We start from the raw sequence: 24,150 nt of genomic DNA on the forward strand, positions 1-24,150 counted from the left end.
CTACAGCCCCAGCACCCACTCTTGCAGTTTTCATGGCCCTTCAAATAATGCTAACACTCTTGATTGCCACAGGTTGAAGGAATCATAGGAGTTGCCAGGATAACAGACATTCAAGTGCATAATTCTGTTCCTATGGTCACAGAGCAGCTGTGACCATTGAACCCGGAATGGTAGATATTTCTGTTCATGAATGGAGCAGCATTGGGAGTAACGCCACATGTATGTGCTGCATGAAGATAGTCAATTATATCCTGAACTCATGGTAGAAGTGGAGGGCTCCTTCCTGCGTCTGGATGATTTCCAAAAGGAAACAAATGAATTCACTGGTCATGGCAAACAATGAATCAGTGACCTGCATGATGCAGGTGTGGACTGAAGATGGGAGATATGACAGAGATCTTCTGTGGTTGCTTGGAAGGAGCCTGCTACATAAAAGTTCAACGCAGTTGTTACCTTCACAGCCACCAACAGAGCTATTCTGGCCTGGTAGTGGTTCCCAAGTCTAGCTGTAGGAGTGTGCATAGTTTTGTTATGGCCTTAAGGAATCTTAATCTCCACATGCATGTGTCTTCTAAATGTCCAGATATGAAAGCATGGCTTTGTACATACAGCTGGCAGCTTAAAGACGGGTTCCAATGAAGCACTTAAAATACAAATGAAACTTTCTGATCCTCTCCTCCAAAACCTGCAAATAGACAGGTATGTCCATAAGGACACCCACAGCTGCTCACAAACCAGCATGCATACTGACGCTGTTCACTGGACAAACACATAGATGTAGTAAAGCTTTAAGAAGCTGTCAGGAAGATGCCAAGAAGTTTCACTAAATTCCTTTCTCCAACGACAGTAATATAGCAGAGTAACAGTGACTTGGGTATTCTAGAGGTATCAGGCCTCAGTACTCCATAATGCAGGGAGCTAGCACCTCATGTATACAAGTGCAATAGACGCTAAAGTTTGCATTATTGAACCTATACAGAGAGAAAGGGGAGAGACAGAGAGAGAGAGACAGAAAGTGTGTGAGAGACATACAGGAGAGAGAAGACAGACAAAGAGAGACATAGACAAGGGAGAAAGAAGGTCAGAGAGTCATAGATAAGTAAAGCATAGATGGCAACAAGAGAAAGCACGAAAGGCTAGAGAGAGGGGGAGATTGAAGAGTGGAGCACAAACAGACAGAGAGACTGAGACAGAAATTAGAGAGTGGGAGATGAGCAGAGTTAGAGGAAGCAAGGGATAAAAGAATGTTTTTACCTTAGGTAACACCACAGAAGTTAAATTTGTATAATATAAATAACAAGGAAGCAATTTCAAGTCTATAATCTAATTACAAGATTAAAATAATTAAAAAGCAAATGAGTTCTGCTCTCACAGTTTATCATCAAAATGTATTCTCTATAGTGGAGATATAGTGAGAATGCAGGAAGGTGGGTAGACATCAACCAAAAAATAGTTCAGCTTGTTGGACAAATAGACTTTTTCCTGTTCCTACCTTCTCCATGTATATTAAAATACAATTTCTTAGTTAATTGTATTTGTGAAAGTGTTGATTTTATTGCAGAAATGAGCACCGCTGTCTTTCATGTACAATAATATAATGTGAAATGGTAATGTTCTCTTGATTACCTGAGCCAGTAGAAGCGGGGGACTTGCTACGTCGTGAAGGCCCAGGGCTCTTTGTGATGCTGTTTCGTCCTGTAGCAGCACCACCACCTGAACCAGGAACTTTAGTGTATGAAGTGGACTTAACCACTCGACATTCTGTGGGTGAAGAATAAAAGGAAATTTATAAAAAGGTTATGCAATCACAAATATGTTTTACTTCTGGAATTTAAAAGATATCTTAACAACAGCTTGCATTTACATAGTGCTCTTCATTCCAGAAAGATGAATAAAACAATTCATAAATTGGCAAATGAATGGACAACACCAGGAGGGAAACAAGTAAATGGAGCTCAGGGACAGGTCCAAAAGCGTGGTTGAGGATTAAATCTGTAGTAAACTGGATTATATCTGTAGTAAACTTTTCACAGCAGGGAGGGAAGAGGTAAGGCAGAGGGAATTTGGGAGGGAGTTCCAGAAGGAAGAGGCCTGGTGGCTGATAGAATGATTGTCAATGGTGGAGAAAAGAGGGTGGGCAAATGGAGTAAACCAGTATTAGAGGAGTGAAGGATGTGAGCAGGGACATAAGTCCCAATTTAAACCCAGGGTAGGAATCAGGCCTGCAGGGGTGGGGGCTACCAGCATCACCCCCAAAATTAATGTTCCCTCTAAATTTATTTTTTTGTGCACGGTGCCTTTAAATTTGCTGCTCGACCACTACACACATGGTATCTTACAGGGAACAGCTTGCGCGTGGCCTGCGCAGTACCTTCCGATTGCTGCGTGACTGCGCACACGCAGTGTGTTAGAGGGAACTTTGCCCAGAACCCAGGTTCAATCCAAGAAGAGATTCAATTACCTCATAAAAGCAGCAAGAGTGAGACCATATCTTCATTTCTTCACTTCTCTCTCAACAGCACCTCACAACACTCCTCTCACCCCACCCCATAATTCCCTAACCTCCACCACATCCTTCAACATACAATCATAAGGGCACACTAAAACACCTTGCTTTCTTATTCCAAACACACTCATTTCTTTTTGGCTCTTTATACCACACACTAACACCATTTTCTTCTCACATTCTTGCACAACTACCAATTACTCCCACCGCTCCTTCCTCAGTTCACATTACACATACTTCCCTTTACATTCATCACCTTCCCATCCTCATTCCACCTTGTTTCTTTGCCGGCTCTCAAGACAGCCACACAAGCCCTACATATCTCAACAACCATTCACTAACTCTCTTTCTGCAGGACAAGACCATGCATAATGCTAAAGAAAGAACAAAGACGGTTGCAGGAGTCCAAAATGTCATCGCCCTCACGCAGACTGATCAAGAAACCCTGAGATCAATGGCCCAGGCAGAGTTATGAGCATCATGGAAGAGGAGGCTGGCGGTGTACCTATGCAGGGTGCATGCATATTACATGTATCCCTTCATTCAACTCAGCAGATATGCAGAAAGTTTAGAAACTTCAACACCATCACCTGCTAATGTCAACCTTCTATCTTCCATCCTAACTCTTCTCCCTTTTCTCTTTCTTATAGGACCTTCTCAACAGCAAGAGGCTGTGCAGAAGAAAACTCTGAAAAGCACAACTCTGCTGAGGATGCAGTGTTACACGCTCTCAAGCACCAGCTCAGATATTGGCATTCTGCATGGAGTTGATAGTGAGCTAGAGGGGTTTGCACATGGTGAAACATCCAGAACCAGTGGGCAGCAGCAGCTACTGGTGGCAGGGACAAACCAGGACAGAGCTCACCAGAGAGCACAGCCCTCTCCCACCTCTGCTGAGGAAGACAGAGATGAGAATTTTATGGGTCTAGCCATGAGAAGAAAGCTGCTGTCCTCATACAAGCAGTATTATGAGGTATCGGAAGCCGTGTCAAATTGTTTTCAGCATTTTGACTGAGCATGTGGAAGAGTCTGCTTTCAGCCTGTATGGTGTCATCTCGTATGGCATCGTCACTCTGGAATCTACCCTGAAGAGTGTGGCTACATAAGGAAAGTTGCAGCTGGGCCCTCACAACAGGAGTCCATGTTCACAGAAGCTTAAACTGCTGCCATGCAGAATCTATGGATTGTAGTCCTAGTTCCCTGATAACTACCTGGCACACACTTATTACATGTATTGTTATAAGTTTGGTTGGAGTGTGGCAGGAATCAACTGGGCCTAGTGTCATGGTGTAGTAAAATCTGTTTGAGATAACAATCTTAAAGGGAAAGGAAAATCTAAAATCTAAATGGAATAATTCCCGTTAAACTAGCCCCAACATCTATTTGGCAAAAATATCTAAACATCATTAAAATTGGTAAGTCCACTTCCTTCTGTGCCACGTCTGGAGAAAAACTCTCCCCAAGTCATTTACAATTCAATTTCAAACTTTAGCCCTCTATTCACCAAGACGCTTCTGCATCCATCAATTTCCTCAACTACTGTCACCTGTCAACATTCCTCATGGAGAATTCCATGTTAATTGTGTGCACACCAATGTTACATCTAGTGGTGCCTGCCTGGTCATATTTTTAATAGGATCTGCCCATTAATGTGACAGCCTATGACAGTAGAATCACCATAATTGCACAATCTGGCTACTGGATGCCTCTGTAAACCAACTCTGAAATTTCTCTCTTGGCCCAGATGCAATCTTGGTTCTGTGCCAGTAACTTTTAAACTATAATTTATATGTATATTTTTATTTAGCATTTTTAATATATATATATATTTTTTTTTTACAGTTTCCACCTTTCTAAGCTCCCATTAAAAAAAAAAAATCAACCATCTGCCTGCCTCCCTGCTCTGATTATCTGGAATCAGCAGTTTAATAAAAATGATTTAACTTCCACTTTGACCCCAACTATTAGTGCAATTTTAATAAAGATCTTTCGGGGCACTTCTGCCCTACTTTTGTACAAAAACAAGTTTTATTAATGGCCCACTCCTGGCTGCGCCTCAGCCCCTGCTTTTTCCTCCTATCTGCCTCCCATCCTGTAGCTGCCCTTAATCTTCTTCACAAAAGCCACACTGCCTGACTCAAAAGATATTTCTTTCCATTCTTATCGATGACGTGCTGTTCAGCCATTTGATTGGTAACCCTGGTCTGTCTCACCATGTCCCATCCTTAAACCCTATACTGCATCTCAAATGTCAGCTATTATGGGCCAACACTACTACTGTATTTCATTCTTGAGGGCGGTTTTCACTTCAATGGCTCTGAAGTTTGTGCAGCACTACAGATTACCACTGAATTTGCAGCCGACCCATACCAGATAGTGGCTTTCAATGTCAAGTCTGTGCAGCTGAAGCAGAAGAACCACAGTCGTGTGATCAGAAGGACCATGCGCTGCGAGCCACTGCTGCTGACAACCACAAACATGAAGGAGGCGTGGCGATCAGGCCAGAGTGAGAGACCCTGCTGAAAGATATCTACAGTGATCATTAGTCAGAACAATAATGATCCTCCAGGTAAGTACTTCACATTTTTAAAGTTTTAATTTGTATTTTCTTTCTTTTTTGCCATTCTAGGTTCGCACATTAGTGCTCTTTTCCCTGCTCTGTCTGGGAAAGCATAAGCATTGAAACAGAGAGAGCTCGTTAGGAGATACATGTATGCTACTTCTTAGCAAGAATAGTATAAAACCCTTTGTTATAAAGGGACTGAGAAATGATGAGAATGAAATCCCCAGCTGCCATGTGTGGGTACTAATGCGTCATTATCGTGAGGTCATCGGGGGTACTAACTGATTGTTTGACACCAAAAGGGATGAACTCTTCTACCACATGTATCACTAGGATTGGTCAACTGAATTGAGGAGGTTTCTTTAAAAATCAAGAGTGTACAAGATGGCGTTTCGAAACTAAAAGTGGCTTGTTGGCGAATGGTTCTTGGCAGTAGGAGTTTTTAGTTTATGTAGAAGGGTATCGCTGGAAAAGGCAGAAAATGCATCTACATCGGACAAAGAGAGAGAATGAGAGATTACAGAAGCTGAAATTGTACAGCTATACCAGCCAGATATATGTGTCACTTAGATGTACAAATTTCCCGAGATCAAGGGAGGTGAGTTTTAAGCCAACTAATCCAAATACAGCTAAAAGCGCATAAGGTGAATTTACCCAAGAGCAGAAGATCCAAGTGGAACAGATAACACCTCTACAGATGGAGGTTCATCACTCTGACATCGCAGGAGACTAACACCATCATCCTAGAGGAAGGCACGGCAACCAGTTCATCTACACCAGCTCACAAGGACAAGCGTTCTAGAAATATTGCTAATCACAAGCATATAGGCCGTGATTTTGCTAGCGCTCAGAGGGCGGGTTTGGAGGCGGGTCAGAGGTTAAAGTTGTTTTGATTGACAGCGGGTTCCGAACCCGCTGTCATCCCGCCTCCAAACAACCTTCCCAAGTGTCGGGTCCCCGATCTGCGAATGGACCCAACACCTAGCGGCGGGAAATGGATTAAAGGCAATTAACTGCCTATTAACAGGTACTTGTGAGCAGTTTTCAGGGTCTTTTTTGATTTTCCAGCTTCTGGGTCGGGTTTTACGGCGTCCGGACAACACACCAGGTAAGTGTGGCATGTTGAGAGTCTGGTCTGATGTTTGTGAAAAACTGACAGCTGCAGAAGTGGTGTCAAGGATGCCATGTTACACATGGTGAGTTTCAGAGCAAAGAAAATGTTGGTTACTGCATTTTTAATACATATACAGATTTCTTTAGCTTACAAGTTTTTAAATCCAACTGTATGTCCAGTGCTACCTCATTGGGAGAGCCTCTCTCACCAGTGACAGATCGCTTCTGTCATCTCACCTACAGCTGCCATCTATTCCAGCAACATCAGAGCCAATGAAACAATCACACCTTGGTCCTCCGAATCCTTCCACGATCAGCCCCAACATCACCAACCTTCTCTGCCATCACCTGATGCTGCACTGGACACAGGGCATCAGCCCCTGACAAAATTGCTGCCCGGGAGGCCAGCAATAGTATCACCATGGCCAGACTTTCTTCACTTGATGCTGTAAACCCTGGATGCCACATGATGCGTCAGGTTGACACCATCCCACACCAGCACTGTGAAGCATCCCTTTAATGTCAAAGCCATTCCATGCACACACATCACTATAGTGGGGCCAGGTTGTGGGGGGGGGGGTGGTGGGGGAAGTTATGACTGAACAATCACTGGAACTCAGTAAGACACTTCTCAAGGTGCGCTCAGATCTGTCCAATAAGGGGCACTTTTTGAAAAAGAGATTTCACTGTATGACAACACATTTCTGTAGTGTATGTAACCTGTACCACCTTAAGAGGATACCTTAAGGTGATGGACTACTTTCTGTTGGCTCCTGTACATTGTAGTACCGGTGGTGACCACACCGGTATATAAACTCTGTGGAGCAAAGTGTATTTCAGTTCAGCCCTGACCCTCAGTTACTAAAGACCTGTTTAAGTATTCTGTTGTCTGTGTCCAGTTATTCAGCATAACTACATTTGAAAGCACAGACTCAACAGTGGCGACGAGTCTGATCGTACCTAGCGGCAGTTTTGCATCCAAGGAAGCTTCGTCCTCAGAACGGGCGTCGAAAAGGGGCATCCGCCCTCAACATCCTGCTGAGCACTGCATCGCACGGAGGCCATCGGGAACCCGGGTTGGTTTGCTGGCCACGAAGTCCACCATCAGCAACAGGCAGCGATCATCCCTTCTACGACAGCGGTGGGTAAGCCCGATCGAGCGGCACGGAGGGGAAGTCGGCCGAGTTATCAGTGGGAGAAGGGGAGGGAAAACGAAGAAAAGGGCGGAGAACACGACCGCAGCCGGTGTCAGGGGCCGGACTTCAATCGGGGCAGAGACGCGCAGCAGCCAGAAAAGCGTTGATGTCCACGAGGACCGCGGGAGCGGCGGGGAACAAGAGCAGCAGCGTCGGGGGAAATAAAGGACCGCTGGGAGGCGAGAACGGCAACAGCGCGGTAATCGCCATTTTAGTCGGCGAGGGAAGAAGACAAGCGCGGGAAAAGCCGCCAAGCGCGGGAAGCCGCCATTTTGAAAAATAAAATAAAATAAAGGAAACTCAACAAGGATGCCAAAAACGGGTAACATCACTGCTTTTGATAGCGATGTGGAAGATTGGGCCACTTATGTGGAACGCGTTGAAGTTTACTGTACAGCGAATGAGGTACCGGTGGATAAGAAAGCACTAACCCTATTAAACTCGATGGGTGCGAAGACGTACGGGTTATTAAGGCACCTTGTAACACCAGATAAACCGGTAGGAAAGAGTTTCGCGGATATTGTTACTATCCTGCAAGAGCATTTAAACCCCACGCCGCTGCTGATAGCGGAACGATTTAAATTTTACAAAAGAATTCAGCTTAAAGAGGAAAGCAACGCTGAATTCTTAATCGACTGCGCAAGTTATCAAAGTACTGTCAGTTCGGTACAGGACTAGCAGACGCTCTGAGAGATAAGTTTGTGTGTGGGCTACTAAAGGAAGGAACCCAGAAGCGACTGCTAGAGGAAAAGGATCTTACGCTGGACAAAGCTTTAAGCATTGCAGCATCGCACGAGGCAGCAGCACGAGGCACTGCAGAAATGCAGCAAAGGCCATTGGAATTCAGCACCAATGAAATGGCATTGGGCGCAGTAAGGTGCTATCGTTGCGGAAGGACAACGCACGACCAGAACCAGTGCTGGTTCAAAGATAAAGAATGCAGGAAATGTGGCAAACTTGGTCACATAGCGAGAGTATGCCGGTCAGGAAAGAAGACCAGCAGCAAAAAGTCGCCGCAGGAGAAGTACAAAAAAGTACACAAGGTGACAGAGAACAGTTCGGATGAACAGAAGACGGATTCAGACTCCAGCAGCAAGGAACTGGGTTGTCTAAGAATACATAATGTGGGTAACACAGCAGACCACCAAACTATCTGGGTCATGCTTCGGATAGCAGGAGTCCAAGTGAAGATGGAATTGGACACTGGATCGGCATTGACGGTCATGAATAAGCAAGATTACAAAAGGTTATTCTCACACATTCCCCTGAGGGATACGGGGATTGTATTGAAAACATACACGGGGCAAAGAGTATACCCCATCGGAAAAATAAAGGTAAAGGTGGCCTACAATGGTAAAGAAAGTCAGGAAATGGACTTGTATGTGTTACCTGAGGGAGGTCCGCCACTACTGGGACGGGAATGGATCCGGAGAATAAATGTGGACTGGCATTCCTTACAAGCACTAACTGTAGATTCCTGTAAAGAGGACGACGTCAAACCTAAACGACTGTCCAAAATATTGGACGATGCTAAGGAGGTGTTCCAACAGGGACTGGGAACACTGAAAGGAATTACAGCAAACATCAAGGTTGAAGAACATGCAAACCCAAAATTTTTCAAAGCCAGACCGGTACCTTATGCGATACGACCTGCTGTGGAAGCAGAGCTGGAAGGGCTAGAACGTTCAGGAGTACTGTCAAAGGTGGACTGGAGCGAATGGGCCACACCCATTGTTCCCGTCATGAAGCGTTCGTTGAGCAACAAGCCGGGGGAACCTGGGAAGGTTCGCATCCGTGGCGATTTCAAGATTACTGTTAATCCGGTTCTTCTCACGGTGCAATATCCGCTTCCGCGGATTGAGGATATCTTCGCTTCGCTGTCTGGCGGGAAACACTTCACCAAGATAGACCTGGCGCAGGCATACCTACAGATGGAAGTTGATGAAGCGTCACGCCAGTATCTCACGATCAACACACATAAGGGCTTATATTGGTATAATAGACTGGTTTTTGGAGTGGCATCGGCTCCAGCGATTTGGCAAAGGGCCATGGAGCAGGTATTGCAGGGAATTCCAGGCACACAATGCTACCTGGACGACATTCTGATTACAGGAGATGATGATAAGGAACACCTCGCGAATTTGGAGCAGGTGCTCACCAGATTGAAAGAATATGGACTCAGAGTTAATCGCCAGAAATGTGAGTTCTTTCAGAAGCGAATCTCGTACTGCGGCCACGTCATTGACCAGGAGGGGCTTCATAAGTCACCTGACAAGATCGAAGCTGTTGTGAAAGCTCCCGCTCCGGAAAATGTATCCCAGTTGAGGTCGTTCCTTGGGTTGATTAACTATTACCACAAGTTTCTTCCAAATTTATCCACGGTGTTACACCCGCTGAACACTCTTTTGCAAATGGGAGTACCATGGAAGTGGAGCGAGGACTATAAGCGGGCTTTTCAAAAAAGCAAGGCACTGATCACCTCTAAGGAAGTGTTGGCTCACTTTAACCCAACGCTGCCTATTCGTTTAGCTTGTGATGCTTCTCCATATGGTATTGGGGCAGTGCTCTCACATAAGTTGCCAAATGGCTTGGAAAGGCCAGTCGCGTTCGCATCCAGATCATTGATCTCCGCAGAGCGCAACTATGCTCAGATAGATAGGGAAGCTCTCAGCCTCGTGTGGGGAGTTTATGTGTTCAACCATAAATGTATTTTGATGCTTTGGCAACATAAGATGTACCTTATCATGCCAATAAAGCGATTTGAATTGAAATTGAAAATTGAAATTGAGTTAAGAAATTTAACCATTACCTGCAAGGCCAAAAGTTTACGCTGCTGACAGATCACCAGCCGTTGGTTTCCATTTTTAACCCTAAGAAGGGTGTTCCGGTTATGACGGCGCAGAGGCTTCAGAGATGGTCCCTTTTCCTAGGGGCACATCAATATGATATCGAATTCAAAGGTACAAAGCAACATGGTAATGCTGATGGGCTGTCGCGCCTGCCACTACCTACAGCGGAAGAGGCACCGGCAGTTGACCCTGTCGAGATATTTCACTCGACCATCATCGAATGCTTACCAGTCACCAATGCGAGTATTGAGAGAGAGACCCGAAATGACCCGACACTGTCTCGGGTCTACGATTTGACAGTGAAGGGATGGCCAGCACATGGCGAACCACTGTTACCTGCATTCTCAGCCAGACGAGAACAGCTGTCCGTCTGTCAAGGAACATTGATGTATGGAACAAGGGTGATTATTCCTCCTAAATTAAGGGAGAGAGTTCTGAAGGAACTGCATGAAGGTCATCTGGGGGGGAGTCAAGATGAAAAGCCTTGCTAGGGCTTATGTGTGGTGGCCAGGTGTGGTAAACCACTTTTATCGTTCAGTATCGTTACACTATAGTTATCACTGTTATATCGTTACTCTATAGTTATCACTGTTCACACTGTTGTATCACTATATGAGGTCGCCTCTTGTCACACTGTTATACCTGGGCTGACCACTGCTGACTCCGCCCATGGCTCCACCTACCTGCCCAGGTATAAAGGTGGTCGACTGGCTGGTATTCCTCCTTGTTGGATCCGATCACCCACGAGGGTGGGCTCTGTTATTTAGCCAATAAAAACCTATAGTTACTTTCTTAACTCGTCGCTTTTCATTGGATGAATTGATAGGTATATCAATTTTATTGGCTAAATTTTAAAATGTCGTTCCCTGAGCAGCAAAGCGAGCAGTCAAACGACCAGCCAGACGCCGAGCTACAACAGCCACAGCAGCCAGCTTGGCTGCGAGCCCTCAGACCACCGTACCTGGATCTAAACCCACAGGCTGCAAACTCAGCCCTCAACTTCGAACACTGGCTGAGCTGTTTCGAGTCCTACCTGGGAGAATCCGGCGTGCCTCAGAGATCCAAGCTAAGAGTTCTGACCGCCCAAGTGAGCCCTAAAGTATTCGCACTCATCCGGGACCTTAAAACATACGAGGACGCCATCAACCGGCTGAAAAGACAGTACCAGAGCCCGGTAAATTCCATGTATGCCAGACACCTCCTAAGATCCCGCCCGCAACAGCCAGGAGAGCCCGTGGATGAATTTTTACGGGTGCTACAAGCACTCGGCAGAGACTGTAACTTTAAAGCTGTAACGGCGGCAGAAAATACTGAAGACAATGTCCGCGATGCCTTCGTGAAAGGCCTGCGGTCCGACTACTCACGGCAAAGACTACTGGAAGCAAAGGACCTCGACCTGGACAAAGCTGCAGCCCTCGCTCGCTCTCTAGAAGTGGCCCATCGGGACCTCGAGGCATACTCAAGGTACTGTAACTCGCGACCCTGGGACTTGGGACCGACCCCGACCGCAATACCCCCCGCAGCAACCCCCCTGGGACCTACCTCAGCGTCGGCGTCCCGGACCCGATCGAGACCGCCACCCCCGGTACCGGCTCCAACATCGGACCCCCGCGATCGGGCCGCCGGCTGCTTCTTCTGCGGCCAGGCGAAACACCCGAGGTCGCGCTGCCCTGCCAAAAACGCGACCTGCTTGAAGAAAGGCCACTTCGCAAAGGCCTGCAGAGGGGGATCAACAGAGGCCAGCAGTGCCTCATGCGAGCTGTGGGGGCGGCCATCTTCCATCAAGGCAACAGAGGCCAGCATCCCCACGTGAGTCATGGGGGCGGCCATCTTTGATCCAGGCAACCGACACCAGCAGTGCCTCATGTGAGTTACGGGGGCAGCCATCTTCTCCGCCATTTTGTCCAACCTCGTGGGAGACGCCATTTTACCCACCACGCTCGACCGCCACCGTGCCTCTAGACCCGACTACCGCCTCACCCGCAGACTACAGCAACTCGCTCAGCTATACACTAGCCTCCGTCACACTGGACCAAGCCCGCCCGCATCACCTGTCCAAGTCCATGATGGACATCAAAGTAAACGGCCACGCCACGACCTGCCTGTTCGACAGCGGAAGCACGGAGAGTTTCATCCACCCAGACACGGTGAGCCACTACTCCCTCCCTGTCCAGCCAACGCGCAACCGGATCTCGATGGCATCGAGGTCCCACGCCACAGACATCAGCGGCTACTGTGTTGTGACCCTGTCGGTTAAGGGTACGGAGTATAAAAATGTTAAACTCTTCGTCCTGCCCCAGCTATGCGCTGCCGTCCTACTAGGGCTAGACTTCCAATCCCACCTCCAAAGCGTCACGCTAGCATACGGCGGACCCCTCCCCCCACTCACAGTCGACAACCAGCAGATTTTAAACCGCCCACCGCGTAACACCTGCGGCCTATCCACCCTCAAGGTCCCGCCACCTTCCCTGTTCGCTAACCTCACCCCCGACTGCAAACCCGTCGCTACCAAGAGCAGGCAGTACCGCGCCGGGGACAGAGCTTTCATTGGCTCTGAGGTGCAGCGTCTCCTGAAGGAGGGCATCGTCGAAGGGAGCACCAGCCCCTGGCGTGCCCAGGTCGTGGTCGTTAAGACCGGCAATAAAAACCGCCTGGTCATCGACTACAGCCAGACCATAAACAGGTACACCCAGCTGGACGCATACCCCCTTCCCCGCATATCTGATATGGTCAATCAGATCGCACAATACCGAGTATTCTCTACCATCGACCTTAAGTCGGCCTACCACCAACTCCCTATCCGCCCTGAGGACCGCCAGTATACCGCCTTCGAGGCGCATGGCCGCCTCTACCACTTCCTTAGGGTTCCCTTCGGCGTCACCAACGGGGTTTCGGTCTTCCAAAGGGAGATGGACCGGATGGTTGACCAGAACGGGCTGCACGCCACGTTCCCCTACCTAGATAACGTCACCATCTGCGGCCGCAACCGGCAGGACCATGATGTTAATCTGGAGAGATTCCTCCGTACGGCCCAACGGCTGAACCTCACCTACAATAAGGAGAAATGTGTGTTTAACACCTCGCGCCTTGCCATCCTCGGCTGTGTAGTAGAGAACGGAGTCATCGGCCCCGACCCCGAAAGAATGCGTCCCCTCATGGAGCTACCCCTCCCCCACTGTCCAAAGGCTCTGAAGAGAACCCTGGGGCTCTTCGCCTACTATGCCCAATGGGTGCCCAATTATGCAGACAAAGCCAGACCCCTCATGAAGTCCACATCCTTCCCCCTTACGGAGGAAGCGTGCGCAGCCTTCTCCCTCATTAAGGGAGACATTGCCAAGGCCACAATGCACGCAGTGGATGAGTCCATCCCCTTCCAAGTGGAGAGCGATGCATCCGACTTCGCCCTAGCCGCTACCCTTAACCAGGAGGGGAGACCAGTGGCCTTCTTCTTAAGGACCCTACAGGGCCCTGAGATCCGACACTCGTCGGTCGAGAAGGAGGCCCAGGCGATTGTGGAGGCTGTACGACGCTGGAGGCACTACCTGGCAGGCAAACGATTTACCCTCCTCACCGACCAGCGTTCGGTCGCTTTTATGTTTAATAACAAGCTGAGGGGCAAAATCAAGAATGACAAGATCTTGAGGTGGAGAATCGAGCTCTCCACCTATGATTATGATATCTTGTACCGGCCAGGTAAGCTGAACGAACCCCCTGATGCTCTGTCACGAATTACATGCGCCAGCGCGCAAAGTGATAGACTTCAGACCCTCCACAACGACCTCTGCCACCCCGGGGTCACCAGACTTTACCACTTCATTAAGGCCCGCAACCTGCCCTACTCCATCGAGGAGGTCAGGACCATGACCAGGAACTGCCAGACCTGTGCCGAGTGCAAACCGCACTTCTTTAGGCCGGACAGAGCAAGCCTGATCAAGGCCACCCGCCCCTTCGAGCGCCTGAGCATCGACTTTAAAGGGCCCCTCCCGTCCTCTGACCGTAATGTGTACTTCCTCAACATTGTTGATCAGTACTCCCGTTTCCCCTTTGCCTTCCCCTGCCCAGACATGACCAGTACCACGGTCATTAAATGCCTGAACGACCTCTTCGCCTTGTTCGGGTTCCCAAACTATATACATAGTGACCGGGGCTCCTCCTTCATGAGCGAGGAACTCCGTCAGTTCCTACTAGCGAGAGGTATTGCCGCAAGCAGGACCACCAGCTACAACCCCCGAGGGAACGGCCAGGTGGAAAGAGAGAACGCGACGGTATGGAAGGCCGTCCTCTTAGCCTTAAAGTCTAAGGGCCTCCCAACCTCCCGCTGGCAGGAAGTCCTCCCGGCAGCGCTGCATTCCATCCGGTCACTACTTTGCACTGCCATTAACGCCACCCCCCATGAACGAATGTTTGTTTTCCCCAGGAAGTCGACTACGGGAACCACTCTACCAACCTGGCTGACCTCTCCGGGGCCAGTCTTGCTGCGAAAGCACGTGAGGGCCCATAAAACGGACCCCCTGGTCGAGAGGGTGGACCTCCTGCACGCCAACCCCCAGTACGCCTATGTGGCATACCCAGACGGGCGGGAGGACACAGTCTCCTTATGAGACCTCGCACCCTCGGGCACTCCGGAGACACCACCTTCACCACCCCCCCACCCCCCCCCCCCCAATTCCAGCCCAGGTAGACGGCATGCCGGAACCCCACGAGCCTTCGCCGACCACGCAGACACCAGCATTAACACCGGATAATGCAACACCGCCGCTGCGACGATCAGAAAGGCTTACGAGGCCTCCGGACAGACTGACATACCAGAACTGGAAGTACACTTCACCCCGCCGGACTCAAATCTAAACAAGGGGTGAATGTGGTAAACCACTTTTATCGTTCACTATCGTTACACTATAGTTATCACTGTTATATCGTTACTCTATAGTTATCACTGTTCACACTGTTGTATCACTATATGAGGTCGCCTCTTGTCACACTGTTATACCTGGGCTGACCACTGCTGACTCCGCCCATGGCTCCACCTACCTGCCCAGGTATAAAGGTGGTCGACTGGCTGGTATTCCTCCTTGTTGGATCCGGTCACCCACGAGGGTGGGCTCTGTTATTTAGCCAATAAAAACCTATAGTTACTTTCTTAACTCGTCGCTTTTCATTGGATGAATTGATAGGTATATCACCAGGTATCGACAAACAAATAGAGGATTTGACTAAAAGCTGCTCAGGGTGCCAAAAAGTTCAAAACGCACCTCCAATTGCACCGCTACATCCGTGGGAATGGCCTTCAACCCCATGGCAACGTGTGCATATCGACTTTGCAGGTCCATTCATGGATTCCATGTTTTTGATAGCGGTAGACGCACATTCTAAATGGCCAGAAGTGATTAAGATGTCGACCACTACCTCTGAAAAGACGATCGCAGTTCTAAGAACCATATCTGCTAGGAATGGGTTGCCGGAACAAATATGTTCAGACAATGGACCACAGTTCGTGTCAGAAGAATTCCAGAAATTCATGAAAAAGAATGGGGTGAAACACTATACATCTGCCCCATATCATCCGGCTACCAATGGGTTGGCCGAGAGATTTGTACAAACGTTCAAAAAGGCGATAAAGGCCATGAGCGAAGACCATATTCCACTACAACACAAGGTGGACAATTTCCTGATGGCATATCGAAACGCCACGCATGCAGTGACAAATCAAAGCCCTGCCATAATGTTCTATAACAGGAAGTTACGGTCCCGGTTGGATTTGTTAAAACCCAATGTGCGTAGGGAAGTCGAAAACAAACAATTCCAGCACGTAAATAACAAGGCCACTCGGAGTTTCGAAATAGGACAACCAGTGTTGGCCAGGGACTATAGAAATGATAAATGGCAATCCGGAACAATTCGTGCCCGACAAGGACCCTTGATGTACACGGTAGACATTGGTGAGAACATAATACGACGTCATGCTGACCAACTTGTGGAATCGAGAACAAGGGTCGACCCCATGTCTACGGCAGAGACACCAGTTGAAGAAGTTATTGAGCCTGTAGCATCTACCTCAGACTCGAACGTACATGATGATGTTCAATCCATAAGAGATCAAATGGATGAGTCACCCCAGCAACGAGAACCAGAGACCCCTGAAAGGCGTTATCCGGCCCGGATCAGGAGGCCTCCTCAGAGACTGAATCTTTGAACAGTTTTGTATGAAAGTTGTATATATGTTATCCATGTTATGTTTAAATTGGGGTGTACACTGTTAAGCTAAAAGGGGAGGAATTGTAGTGTATGTAACCTGTACCACCTTAAGAGGATACCTTAAGGTGATGGACTACTTTCTGTTGGCTCCTGTACATTGTAGTACCGGTGGTGACCACACCGGTATATAAACCCTGTGGAGCAAAGTGTATTTCAGTTCAGCCCTGACCCTCAGTTACTAAAGACCTGTTTAAGTATTCTGTTGTCTGTGTCCAGTTATTCAGCATAACTACATTTGAAAGCACAGACTCAACAATTACCAGAGACTTCACATGGACATTGGCTAAACCTCTCAAGTGCCCACCCTTGTGTGTTGTTAGTTGGTATGCTTGCAGTAGAATGAGGGTGAGTGTGTGGGATGGCTAGTGAGATGGGGAAGTGATAAAGTAGATAGAGAGGGTTGGGTGAAGGTGCAAGGTAAGTTGGTGTTCTGGGGAGGTTTCTTCCACCCTTGGAAGGGAAGAGAACCTCTCTGCGTACTGTGACTCCCTCCATAAGCATATGGAGGGAGTCATTGGAGAGCCTGGGAGCAAGAGTTCACCTTTGTGCAGCGACTGTCAGTGTTTTCAGCACCCCAATGCTGTCAAACACTGAAAAATCAACTGTCGAAATAAAATTGTGCACGGTCCCTTTAAGGAAACCGGCAGATGACGTGTCATCAAATGACGTCATCAGACCCGCTTCCTGTTAATTGGCTGGTAACAAGGCCAATCACGGGAAAATCACGTCTGCAGAACGGAGGCAGCTGGGGGGCGGGACTGGAACCCAGAAACCAGCTGACCCGCATCCATCCCGACACCGATGAGAAAATTGTGGCCATAGATTTTAATCTATTAAATAGACTGGCTAATTAATACTGTTAATTTGTCAGCCATCTAAATAGTCTAGTCCCAAATTAATTTCACCATGACCTCGACTGTAAATTGATTATCAGCAAGTAGCTCATGCTGAACCGCTTTATCATAACTGAATGGCCTCTGTACCCTCTGTTATTCATTCCATCGGTTAATCCTGTCTACTAGTTATTTGCATACTCAATGTTTAAGTTTAAGTGCTACACATTATGATTATAGGTTAATAAACGTTCATGACTTCTTGCCTGGCTTCTTCTTTGATGATTTGGGAAGAAAGGGTAATTCATTCGCTCAGCAACGTGTACATATTCTAATCAAAGTAGAGCCATGTAGGTACTGGCAACAGTTGAACAGGATGACTTCAGTTTTGCTAACATTGAGTTGCAGAGAATTTCACTTCAGCAGCCATTAACATAGCTAATAGGATGTTGAACTACATAGCCAAAACAGAATATAAATCAGAGAAGGTAATGATAAAACTGTATAGTGTTCTGGTCGGATTGCACCTTGAATACTGCGTCCAGTTCTGGTCACCAAGAAACAAAAAAGATAATCAAGCACACGAGCCAATGCAGAGTAGAGCCACGAGGCTGATCGCCAGTATCAGGAGTCTGAGTTATGAGGAAAGACTGGATAGACTTGGGCTTTTCATTTTGGAAAGGAGGCATCTGAGACATGGGGCAGGCTTTTGTCTTCATCACCTAGGTGGTGTTGCATTTGCAAAGATAATCCAGAGGCTGTATGCAGAGCTCAATTCATGTTGCTTTTAATGGCTGATCCAAACACACTCTTCCAGGCAAAAGCAATCGAATACCTATATCCAATGTCAGACACAATACAACGATAACAGCACTATCCAACTCCATGTGCGCAGGCCAAGGCAATCTAGTACCTATCACCAATGTCAGACATAACATTTCCTCCCCCCTCACAGAATTTCAAACATGAAATGTAGTGACAAAGTCCTGTAGGTGGCCAGGACGAGAACGTGTACGAACAGGCCGAGGTGCGGACTGGTGAAGAGCAGGCTGAGGTGGGGACTGGTGAAGAGCAGGCTGAGGCACAATATCTGCTTGAGGGTTGGCTGGCTGAGCCACATGTGCATCCCGCCACTCTGGGGGTAAGGCTTGGGGATTAGATCCGCATAATCCCGCATCAGGGGGTGCTGGCACCTTCCGAAGGCGGCTGGCATGCCACCGAGAGCCGTCAGTGAGGCAGAAAGTGGCTGGTCCAAGTTGGCGGCTGATTTGGAGAGGGGAGGACCAGAATGAGGCCATCTTATTGTTGCGGTGAGGCCTGCGGACTCTGACCCAATCGGAGACTGAGATGTTGGGCGCCTTGGCCCTCTTCGACTGGTCGAAGCGGAGTTTCATCTTCTCCTGCTGTCTAGCGACTGTGGCTTGAGCCCGTGGTGCAGGGCTCTGAGCTAACGAGGGGTGGAGCCTGCCAAGGGGCAGCGTGAGCTCACGGCCTAGCATGAGGGATGCGGGTGAGACCCCTGTAGCGGAATGCTGGGAGGCTCTGTAGTGCAGCAGTGTGTGGAGGAGGGCCTTGTCAAACGCACACCCCTGGGATAGGTGTGCTCTGAGGCCATTTTTCAGTGTCTGGTTAAAACGCTCCACCTCCCCATTTGACTCGGGGTGGTAGTACGCTGTGCGTATGTGATGGATGCCCTTGCTCTCAAGGTAAGAGGAGAGTTCCGAAGAGACCATTTGGGACCCATTGTCTGTGGTGATGGCCTTTGGATGCCCCCAGTGGGAGAAGAGGGATTCAAGGATATCGATGATGACTCGTGAGGTGACGGAGCCCACGGCAGTGACCTCTGGCCATTTTGAGTGCAGGTCATAGGTCACCACTATGAACCGTTGATGGTGGGGGACACCATGGATCTCCCCGCAGACGTCCAGCTGCAGGCGCTCCCAGGGCTGAGAGGGCCAGGCAAGCAGGGGTGGAGGAGCTTGGTGGCCAGTCTTGCCACTTACAAGGCAGGCTGCACAGTCCTTGACCAGGGCCTCGATTTCCCTGTCGATACCCGGCCACCACACTAGGTCTCGGCATCATTGTTTGAGCTTCACTATGCCCAAGTGGCCCTCGTGCGCCATGGATAAAACACGCGCACGAAGGGCACTTGGGACCACAGTGCAGAGCCCACGTGCAACACAGGAGTCATTCCAGCAGGAGAGCTCCTCTTTAACTCTGGATTAGGCAGACAATTCCTCAGACACCTTGCGAGGCCAGCCATCTCTGATGAAGGTGCACAGCTGGGAGAGGGCCGGATCCTGTTCCGAGGCCTCTTTGAGCTCCTGGAGAGAGACTGTGGTTTGGAGGGATGTGTGCAGCATCTGGACGATATCCTGTTCCACATGTTCAAACCCGACGAGTGGGGCTGGGGCAGAGGCAGTGTGGGAGAGCAGATCTGCAACAACATTGTCACGTCCTGGTGTGAACTGGAGACTGAAATTGTATTGGCGGAGGCGGTCAGACCAGCGGTGTAGACGCAGTGGTCTGTAGCCCGTGCCGGATGTCGACAGCAGGGCAGTGAGAACCTGGTGATCAGTTCGCAGGGTGAAGGCACGGCCATACGTGTACAGGTGCCACCGCTCACATGCCCAGACGCACGCCAGCGCCACACGCTCGCCTACTGAGTACTTCTGTTCAGTGGGGCTAAGGGCTCGGGAGGCAAAGGCGACTGGTTTCTCCACTCCATTCTGTATCTGCGATAACACTGCCCCCACAGCTGCAGCGGACGCGTCGCAGGTGACGAGGGTGGGGCTGGCGACGTCAAAGTGAGCCAACACTGGAGGCGACGTGAGCTGCGATTTGAGGAGGCAAACAGCTTCCGTACAGGCTTGTGACCACACCCAGGGCTCATCCTTTCGCAGGAGCTGGCGCAGTGGGGCTGTGGTGGCTGACTACTGGGGCAAAAACTTCAGGTAGTACCCAGTCATGCCAAGGAAGGAGGCAACCTGTACTGCAGAGCTGGGTTCTGGGATGCTGTGAATGGCATCCACGTTTGACTGGAGTGGGGATATACCGTCAGCCGACAACCGAAACCCCACAAATTTGATCTCTGAAACAGCAAAGACACACTTTTCGCCATTCAGTGTGAGCTTGTGTTTTGCTAGAGCCGTGAAAACTCTGTAAAGGCGTTCGTCGTGAGTGGAGGTCGAGGGCCCATGCACGACGATGTCATCCAGGTAGATGGCCACCCCAGGAATGCCCACGAGCACAGAGGACATCACCTTTTGGAAGCAGCTGGGTGCAGAGCTAAGTCCAAATGGCATCCTGGTGTACCGAAAGACGCCAGCATGAGTCACAAAAGCAGTGAGGTCCCTGCTGCTGGGGTGGAGGGGAACCTGTAGATAGCCCTGTCAAAGGTCCAGTTTCGAGAACAGGATGGAGCCATAGAACTGCACTGTGAGTTCCTCTGACGTGGGCAGTGGATATTTGTCAGGGATTACAGCCTTATTCACTGCTCGAAGATCGACACAGATACGTAGACCACCTGACTTTTTCTTTGCGACCACCAGGTTGGAGACCCATGGGGAGGCATCAACTGGTTCGATGATGCCAGCTTCCAGTAGCTGCTTTAGTTCAGCTGTGACCCCGTCATGGAGAGCAAGCGGGATGCGGCGCAGTGGCTGAATGACAGGGGTAACGGTGGAGTCAACCATGGGCTGGTGGGTGAAGGCAGTCAGGCAGCCCAGACCCTCGAAGAGTGCTGGCCATGTTTGGCGCCACGGTGGGGTGACGTGCAGAATCGCAGACCCGCCGGTGTCCAAGAGAGAAAAACCCAGGTCAGTGAAAAGATCCAGTCCCATCAGGTTAGCTCCTTGGTGTGCCACATGAAAACAAAAATCTGGCAAAACTTTTGTTCCATAGCATACAATGAGGTTGACTGAGCCCACTAGTCCAATTTTTGAATGACCATACCCGCAAAGGGCAGTGGAGGGCGCAGAGAGTGGCAGGGAGCTGAAAAAACGTTTGAATGTGTCCACATTCAGCAGTGAGACGCTGGCACCGGTATCCAACAGAGGGATGCACAAATCATTCAGGTTAATTGTGCATGACTTGAAAGCCACTACTGGCCCAGAGCTCACGTTGTGAATGATAGTGCTTGAGGACTGAGAGTATTCATTTGTAGCAACCGGGACAGAGCGGCAGACATTGGCAAAGTGATTTTGTTTTCCACAATTGCGACAGGCTTGGCCGCGCACGGGGCAATTCTGCGCTCTGGTAGCATGTGAACGAGATCCACAGTTTCCACACTGTTGCCGCGGTAGCGCGCGTTGCTGCCGTCGCGCGAGCATTACCAGTGTCAGGGCTGTCGGGGCCGGCGCCGTCACTGGGTGTGTGTGCTAGTTTCGCTGCAGATTCGACTGCAGACTCCACTTGAAAGGCAATGTTGACTGCCTGTGACAACGACAGATCGTCGGACTCGAGTAACAGTCTTTCACGCACTCTCACGTTGTTGGTGTGCTCTATTAGTTGATCACGCACCATCTCGTCTTGTAGTGCACCAAACTTGCACGAGCTAGCTAACCCCCTCAAATTCACCACGTATTGATGCACAGACTCACCGGGAAGTTGGTGACGCTGTCTAAAAATGACTCGCCGCAGGAGGGCACTTTGTGGGGCAGAGAAGTGTGTGCTTAGCAGAGCCACAGCCACATCATATGTTTGAATTGAGTCTGCTGTGCCTAATGTCCCAAGAACACGCTGGCCCTCCGCTCCCAAGCAATGGGATAACAGTGCCTTTTTCTGTGCTGTACTCACATTTTCTAGTCCGAGAGCGGTGAGGTAGGTTTCAAAGGACTGTAACCAGTGAACCCATGGGATCGGGGGCTCACCGGGTAGTGTGAGGAAGGGAGGAGGTGTTGGAAGAGAGATTTCAGCTATCCTCGTCGCCAAATGTTGCGTTTGCAAAGATAATCCAGAGGCCGTATGCAGAGCTCAATTCATGTTGCATTTAATGGCTGATCCAAACACTCTTCCAGGCAAAAGCAATCAAATACCTATATCCAATGTCAGACACAATACAATGATAACAGCACTATCAAACTCCATGTGCTCAGGCCAAGACAATCGAGTACCTATCACCAATGTCAGACATAACAGGTGGTAATCAGGTGGAGTGGATCACCCGCCCTTTATAGAACCTGCCAAATTTTCATTCCACTTGCTTCAATGTAATGAAAAGCAGACAGGTTCTATAAAAGGGTAGGAAATTTGTTCCGCCAGATTACAGGCCAGCCAACAAGGACAAAACTCTACCCCTTGCTCTTTTAAGATGTTAAGGATGTAGAAAACAATAACCTGGAATATTATGTAGGGAGTTTGCAAAATTCCCCCACCTCGCCTGCTTTCCGAATCAAACAAAGTTGGCTACTTTTTAAACGTACAAAATGGAGTTCTGGGACACGTGACCAGAAAGCTGCTGGAAGTGAGTCATTTTTCTCCCCAGCAACAAGACTGGAGACAGGGCCTGGAATTCTACAGTCCCTATGTGGATTCCAGGCCAGATATGGAATTGAATATGTAATAGCAAGTCGCCAGTAGGCCGGTAAGAACAATGAACCTGGTTGCACTGCAATCAGGGTTAAGCTAGTTAAAACCATCATCGGGCCCATCCTAACAGATCCAATCATATCAGAAACCGTTTTAGAGGACTAGGCACCAGAGACACCATTGTGTGACTGAAACCAAAAACAATGAGGGCCGGTGATAAGGCCGTTAGTGGGAAATCGGCCGTTTTGTAGCCATTTACAGTTAACGAAGTAACCTGGGACACCTCTCGATCTGGGGGAGGCAAGGCAGATCGAGAGAGTATAGCTGTTTTTAGTAAGCAGACAGACAGAGCAGTTCGAGACACTTCGACTTGGAACACACTTCGGGAGAGACAGCTTCTACACTTCACTTCGATTTCATCCTGGGGCTTCGCTGCAAAAGGGAAACTTCGAGGACTCTACTGGGAGAAGCAGTCTCCAAGACGGGGAAGGCTATGCGCAGCAGGCCCATGCTTTGGTAAGCAGGCCTCCCGATTTAAACCTGACTGTTCCCCCCCGCCCCGTGCCCACCACCTCAGGCAGGGATTCAGAGTGGAACCAGGAAGACACGGGACGGAGTGCACCATCCCAGTACGAACCAGAGCCCAGAGCGGGCCTCGCTAAACGGCGCAGCCTGACCCAGGAGGGAAGCCTTTTCGCCCAGCCAAGGAGGAAGATCCACTACCTGACTGACGGGAGAGTGTGTGGCCAGTGCACACTGAACTTTACCAGGCCAGACCAACTAAAGCTGCAGTCCCAGGACAACCTAAAGGCCTTTGTTCCAATGCGTTGGGTGAGCATGAGAGTCTGACCCCCCTTTAGTTCGATCTAGGTTAGGGATAGTGTAGGAGGTGGGGATAAGGCTAAGGGGAGTGTTAATGTGTGATACCCCTCGATGTGTCGTACTCCTTCCCGCACTCGCGTGCCCTCTGTTTTGAATATATAGTATTCCTTTTTCTTTTCTCTTTTTAAGGTGTATAGAGCTGTAGACTTGGTTTAGTATCGTTGAACCAATTAATTTCTCTGCTTGCTTGTTTTGTTTTATTTTTCTCTCAATAAAACCGTTATTATTTTAACCTTTCACCTGCTTGTCTGTCTCGAGCTTGTTATTCTGCGCATCAGCTGCCTGGTAGGATCCCAGTGTCAGAACTGAGTGGGAGTGTGGGGACGCCTCGAAAACGTCCACTGGGTCAGGCCCGAGCCAAACCGACCACCCAACCAACAACCCCTACAATTACTTTAAATTAAACTGCAGGAATAGAACTAGG

At 49.1% G+C, this 24,150-nt stretch overlaps 1 protein-coding gene across 4 annotated transcripts in view; it reads right to left on the minus strand.

Annotated features, from left to right (window-relative positions):
* The window catches only part of LOC147111946 (serine/threonine-protein kinase DCLK1), a 508,995-nt gene that overhangs the window by 142,032 nt on the left and 342,813 nt on the right, over window positions 1-24,150 (minus strand). For all 4 annotated transcript variants that reach the window (XR_015079783.1, XM_085999354.1, XM_085999356.1 and 1 more), the window contains one exon: window positions 1,627-1,761. Coding sequence is in view for 3 of the 4 variants with exons in the window: in XM_085999354.1 (XP_085855480.1) it covers window positions 1,627-1,761 (135 nt within the window). In the remaining variant the exon portion in view is untranslated. The remainder of the gene's footprint in view (window positions 1-1,626; window positions 1,762-24,150) is intronic.

This window comes from Somniosus microcephalus, chromosome 10, assembly GCF_052327205.1.
Source record: "Somniosus microcephalus isolate GS21.2 chromosome 10, FLI_Smic_1.0, whole genome shotgun sequence".
Classification (NCBI taxonomy): domain Eukaryota; kingdom Metazoa; phylum Chordata; class Chondrichthyes; order Squaliformes; family Somniosidae; genus Somniosus; species Somniosus microcephalus.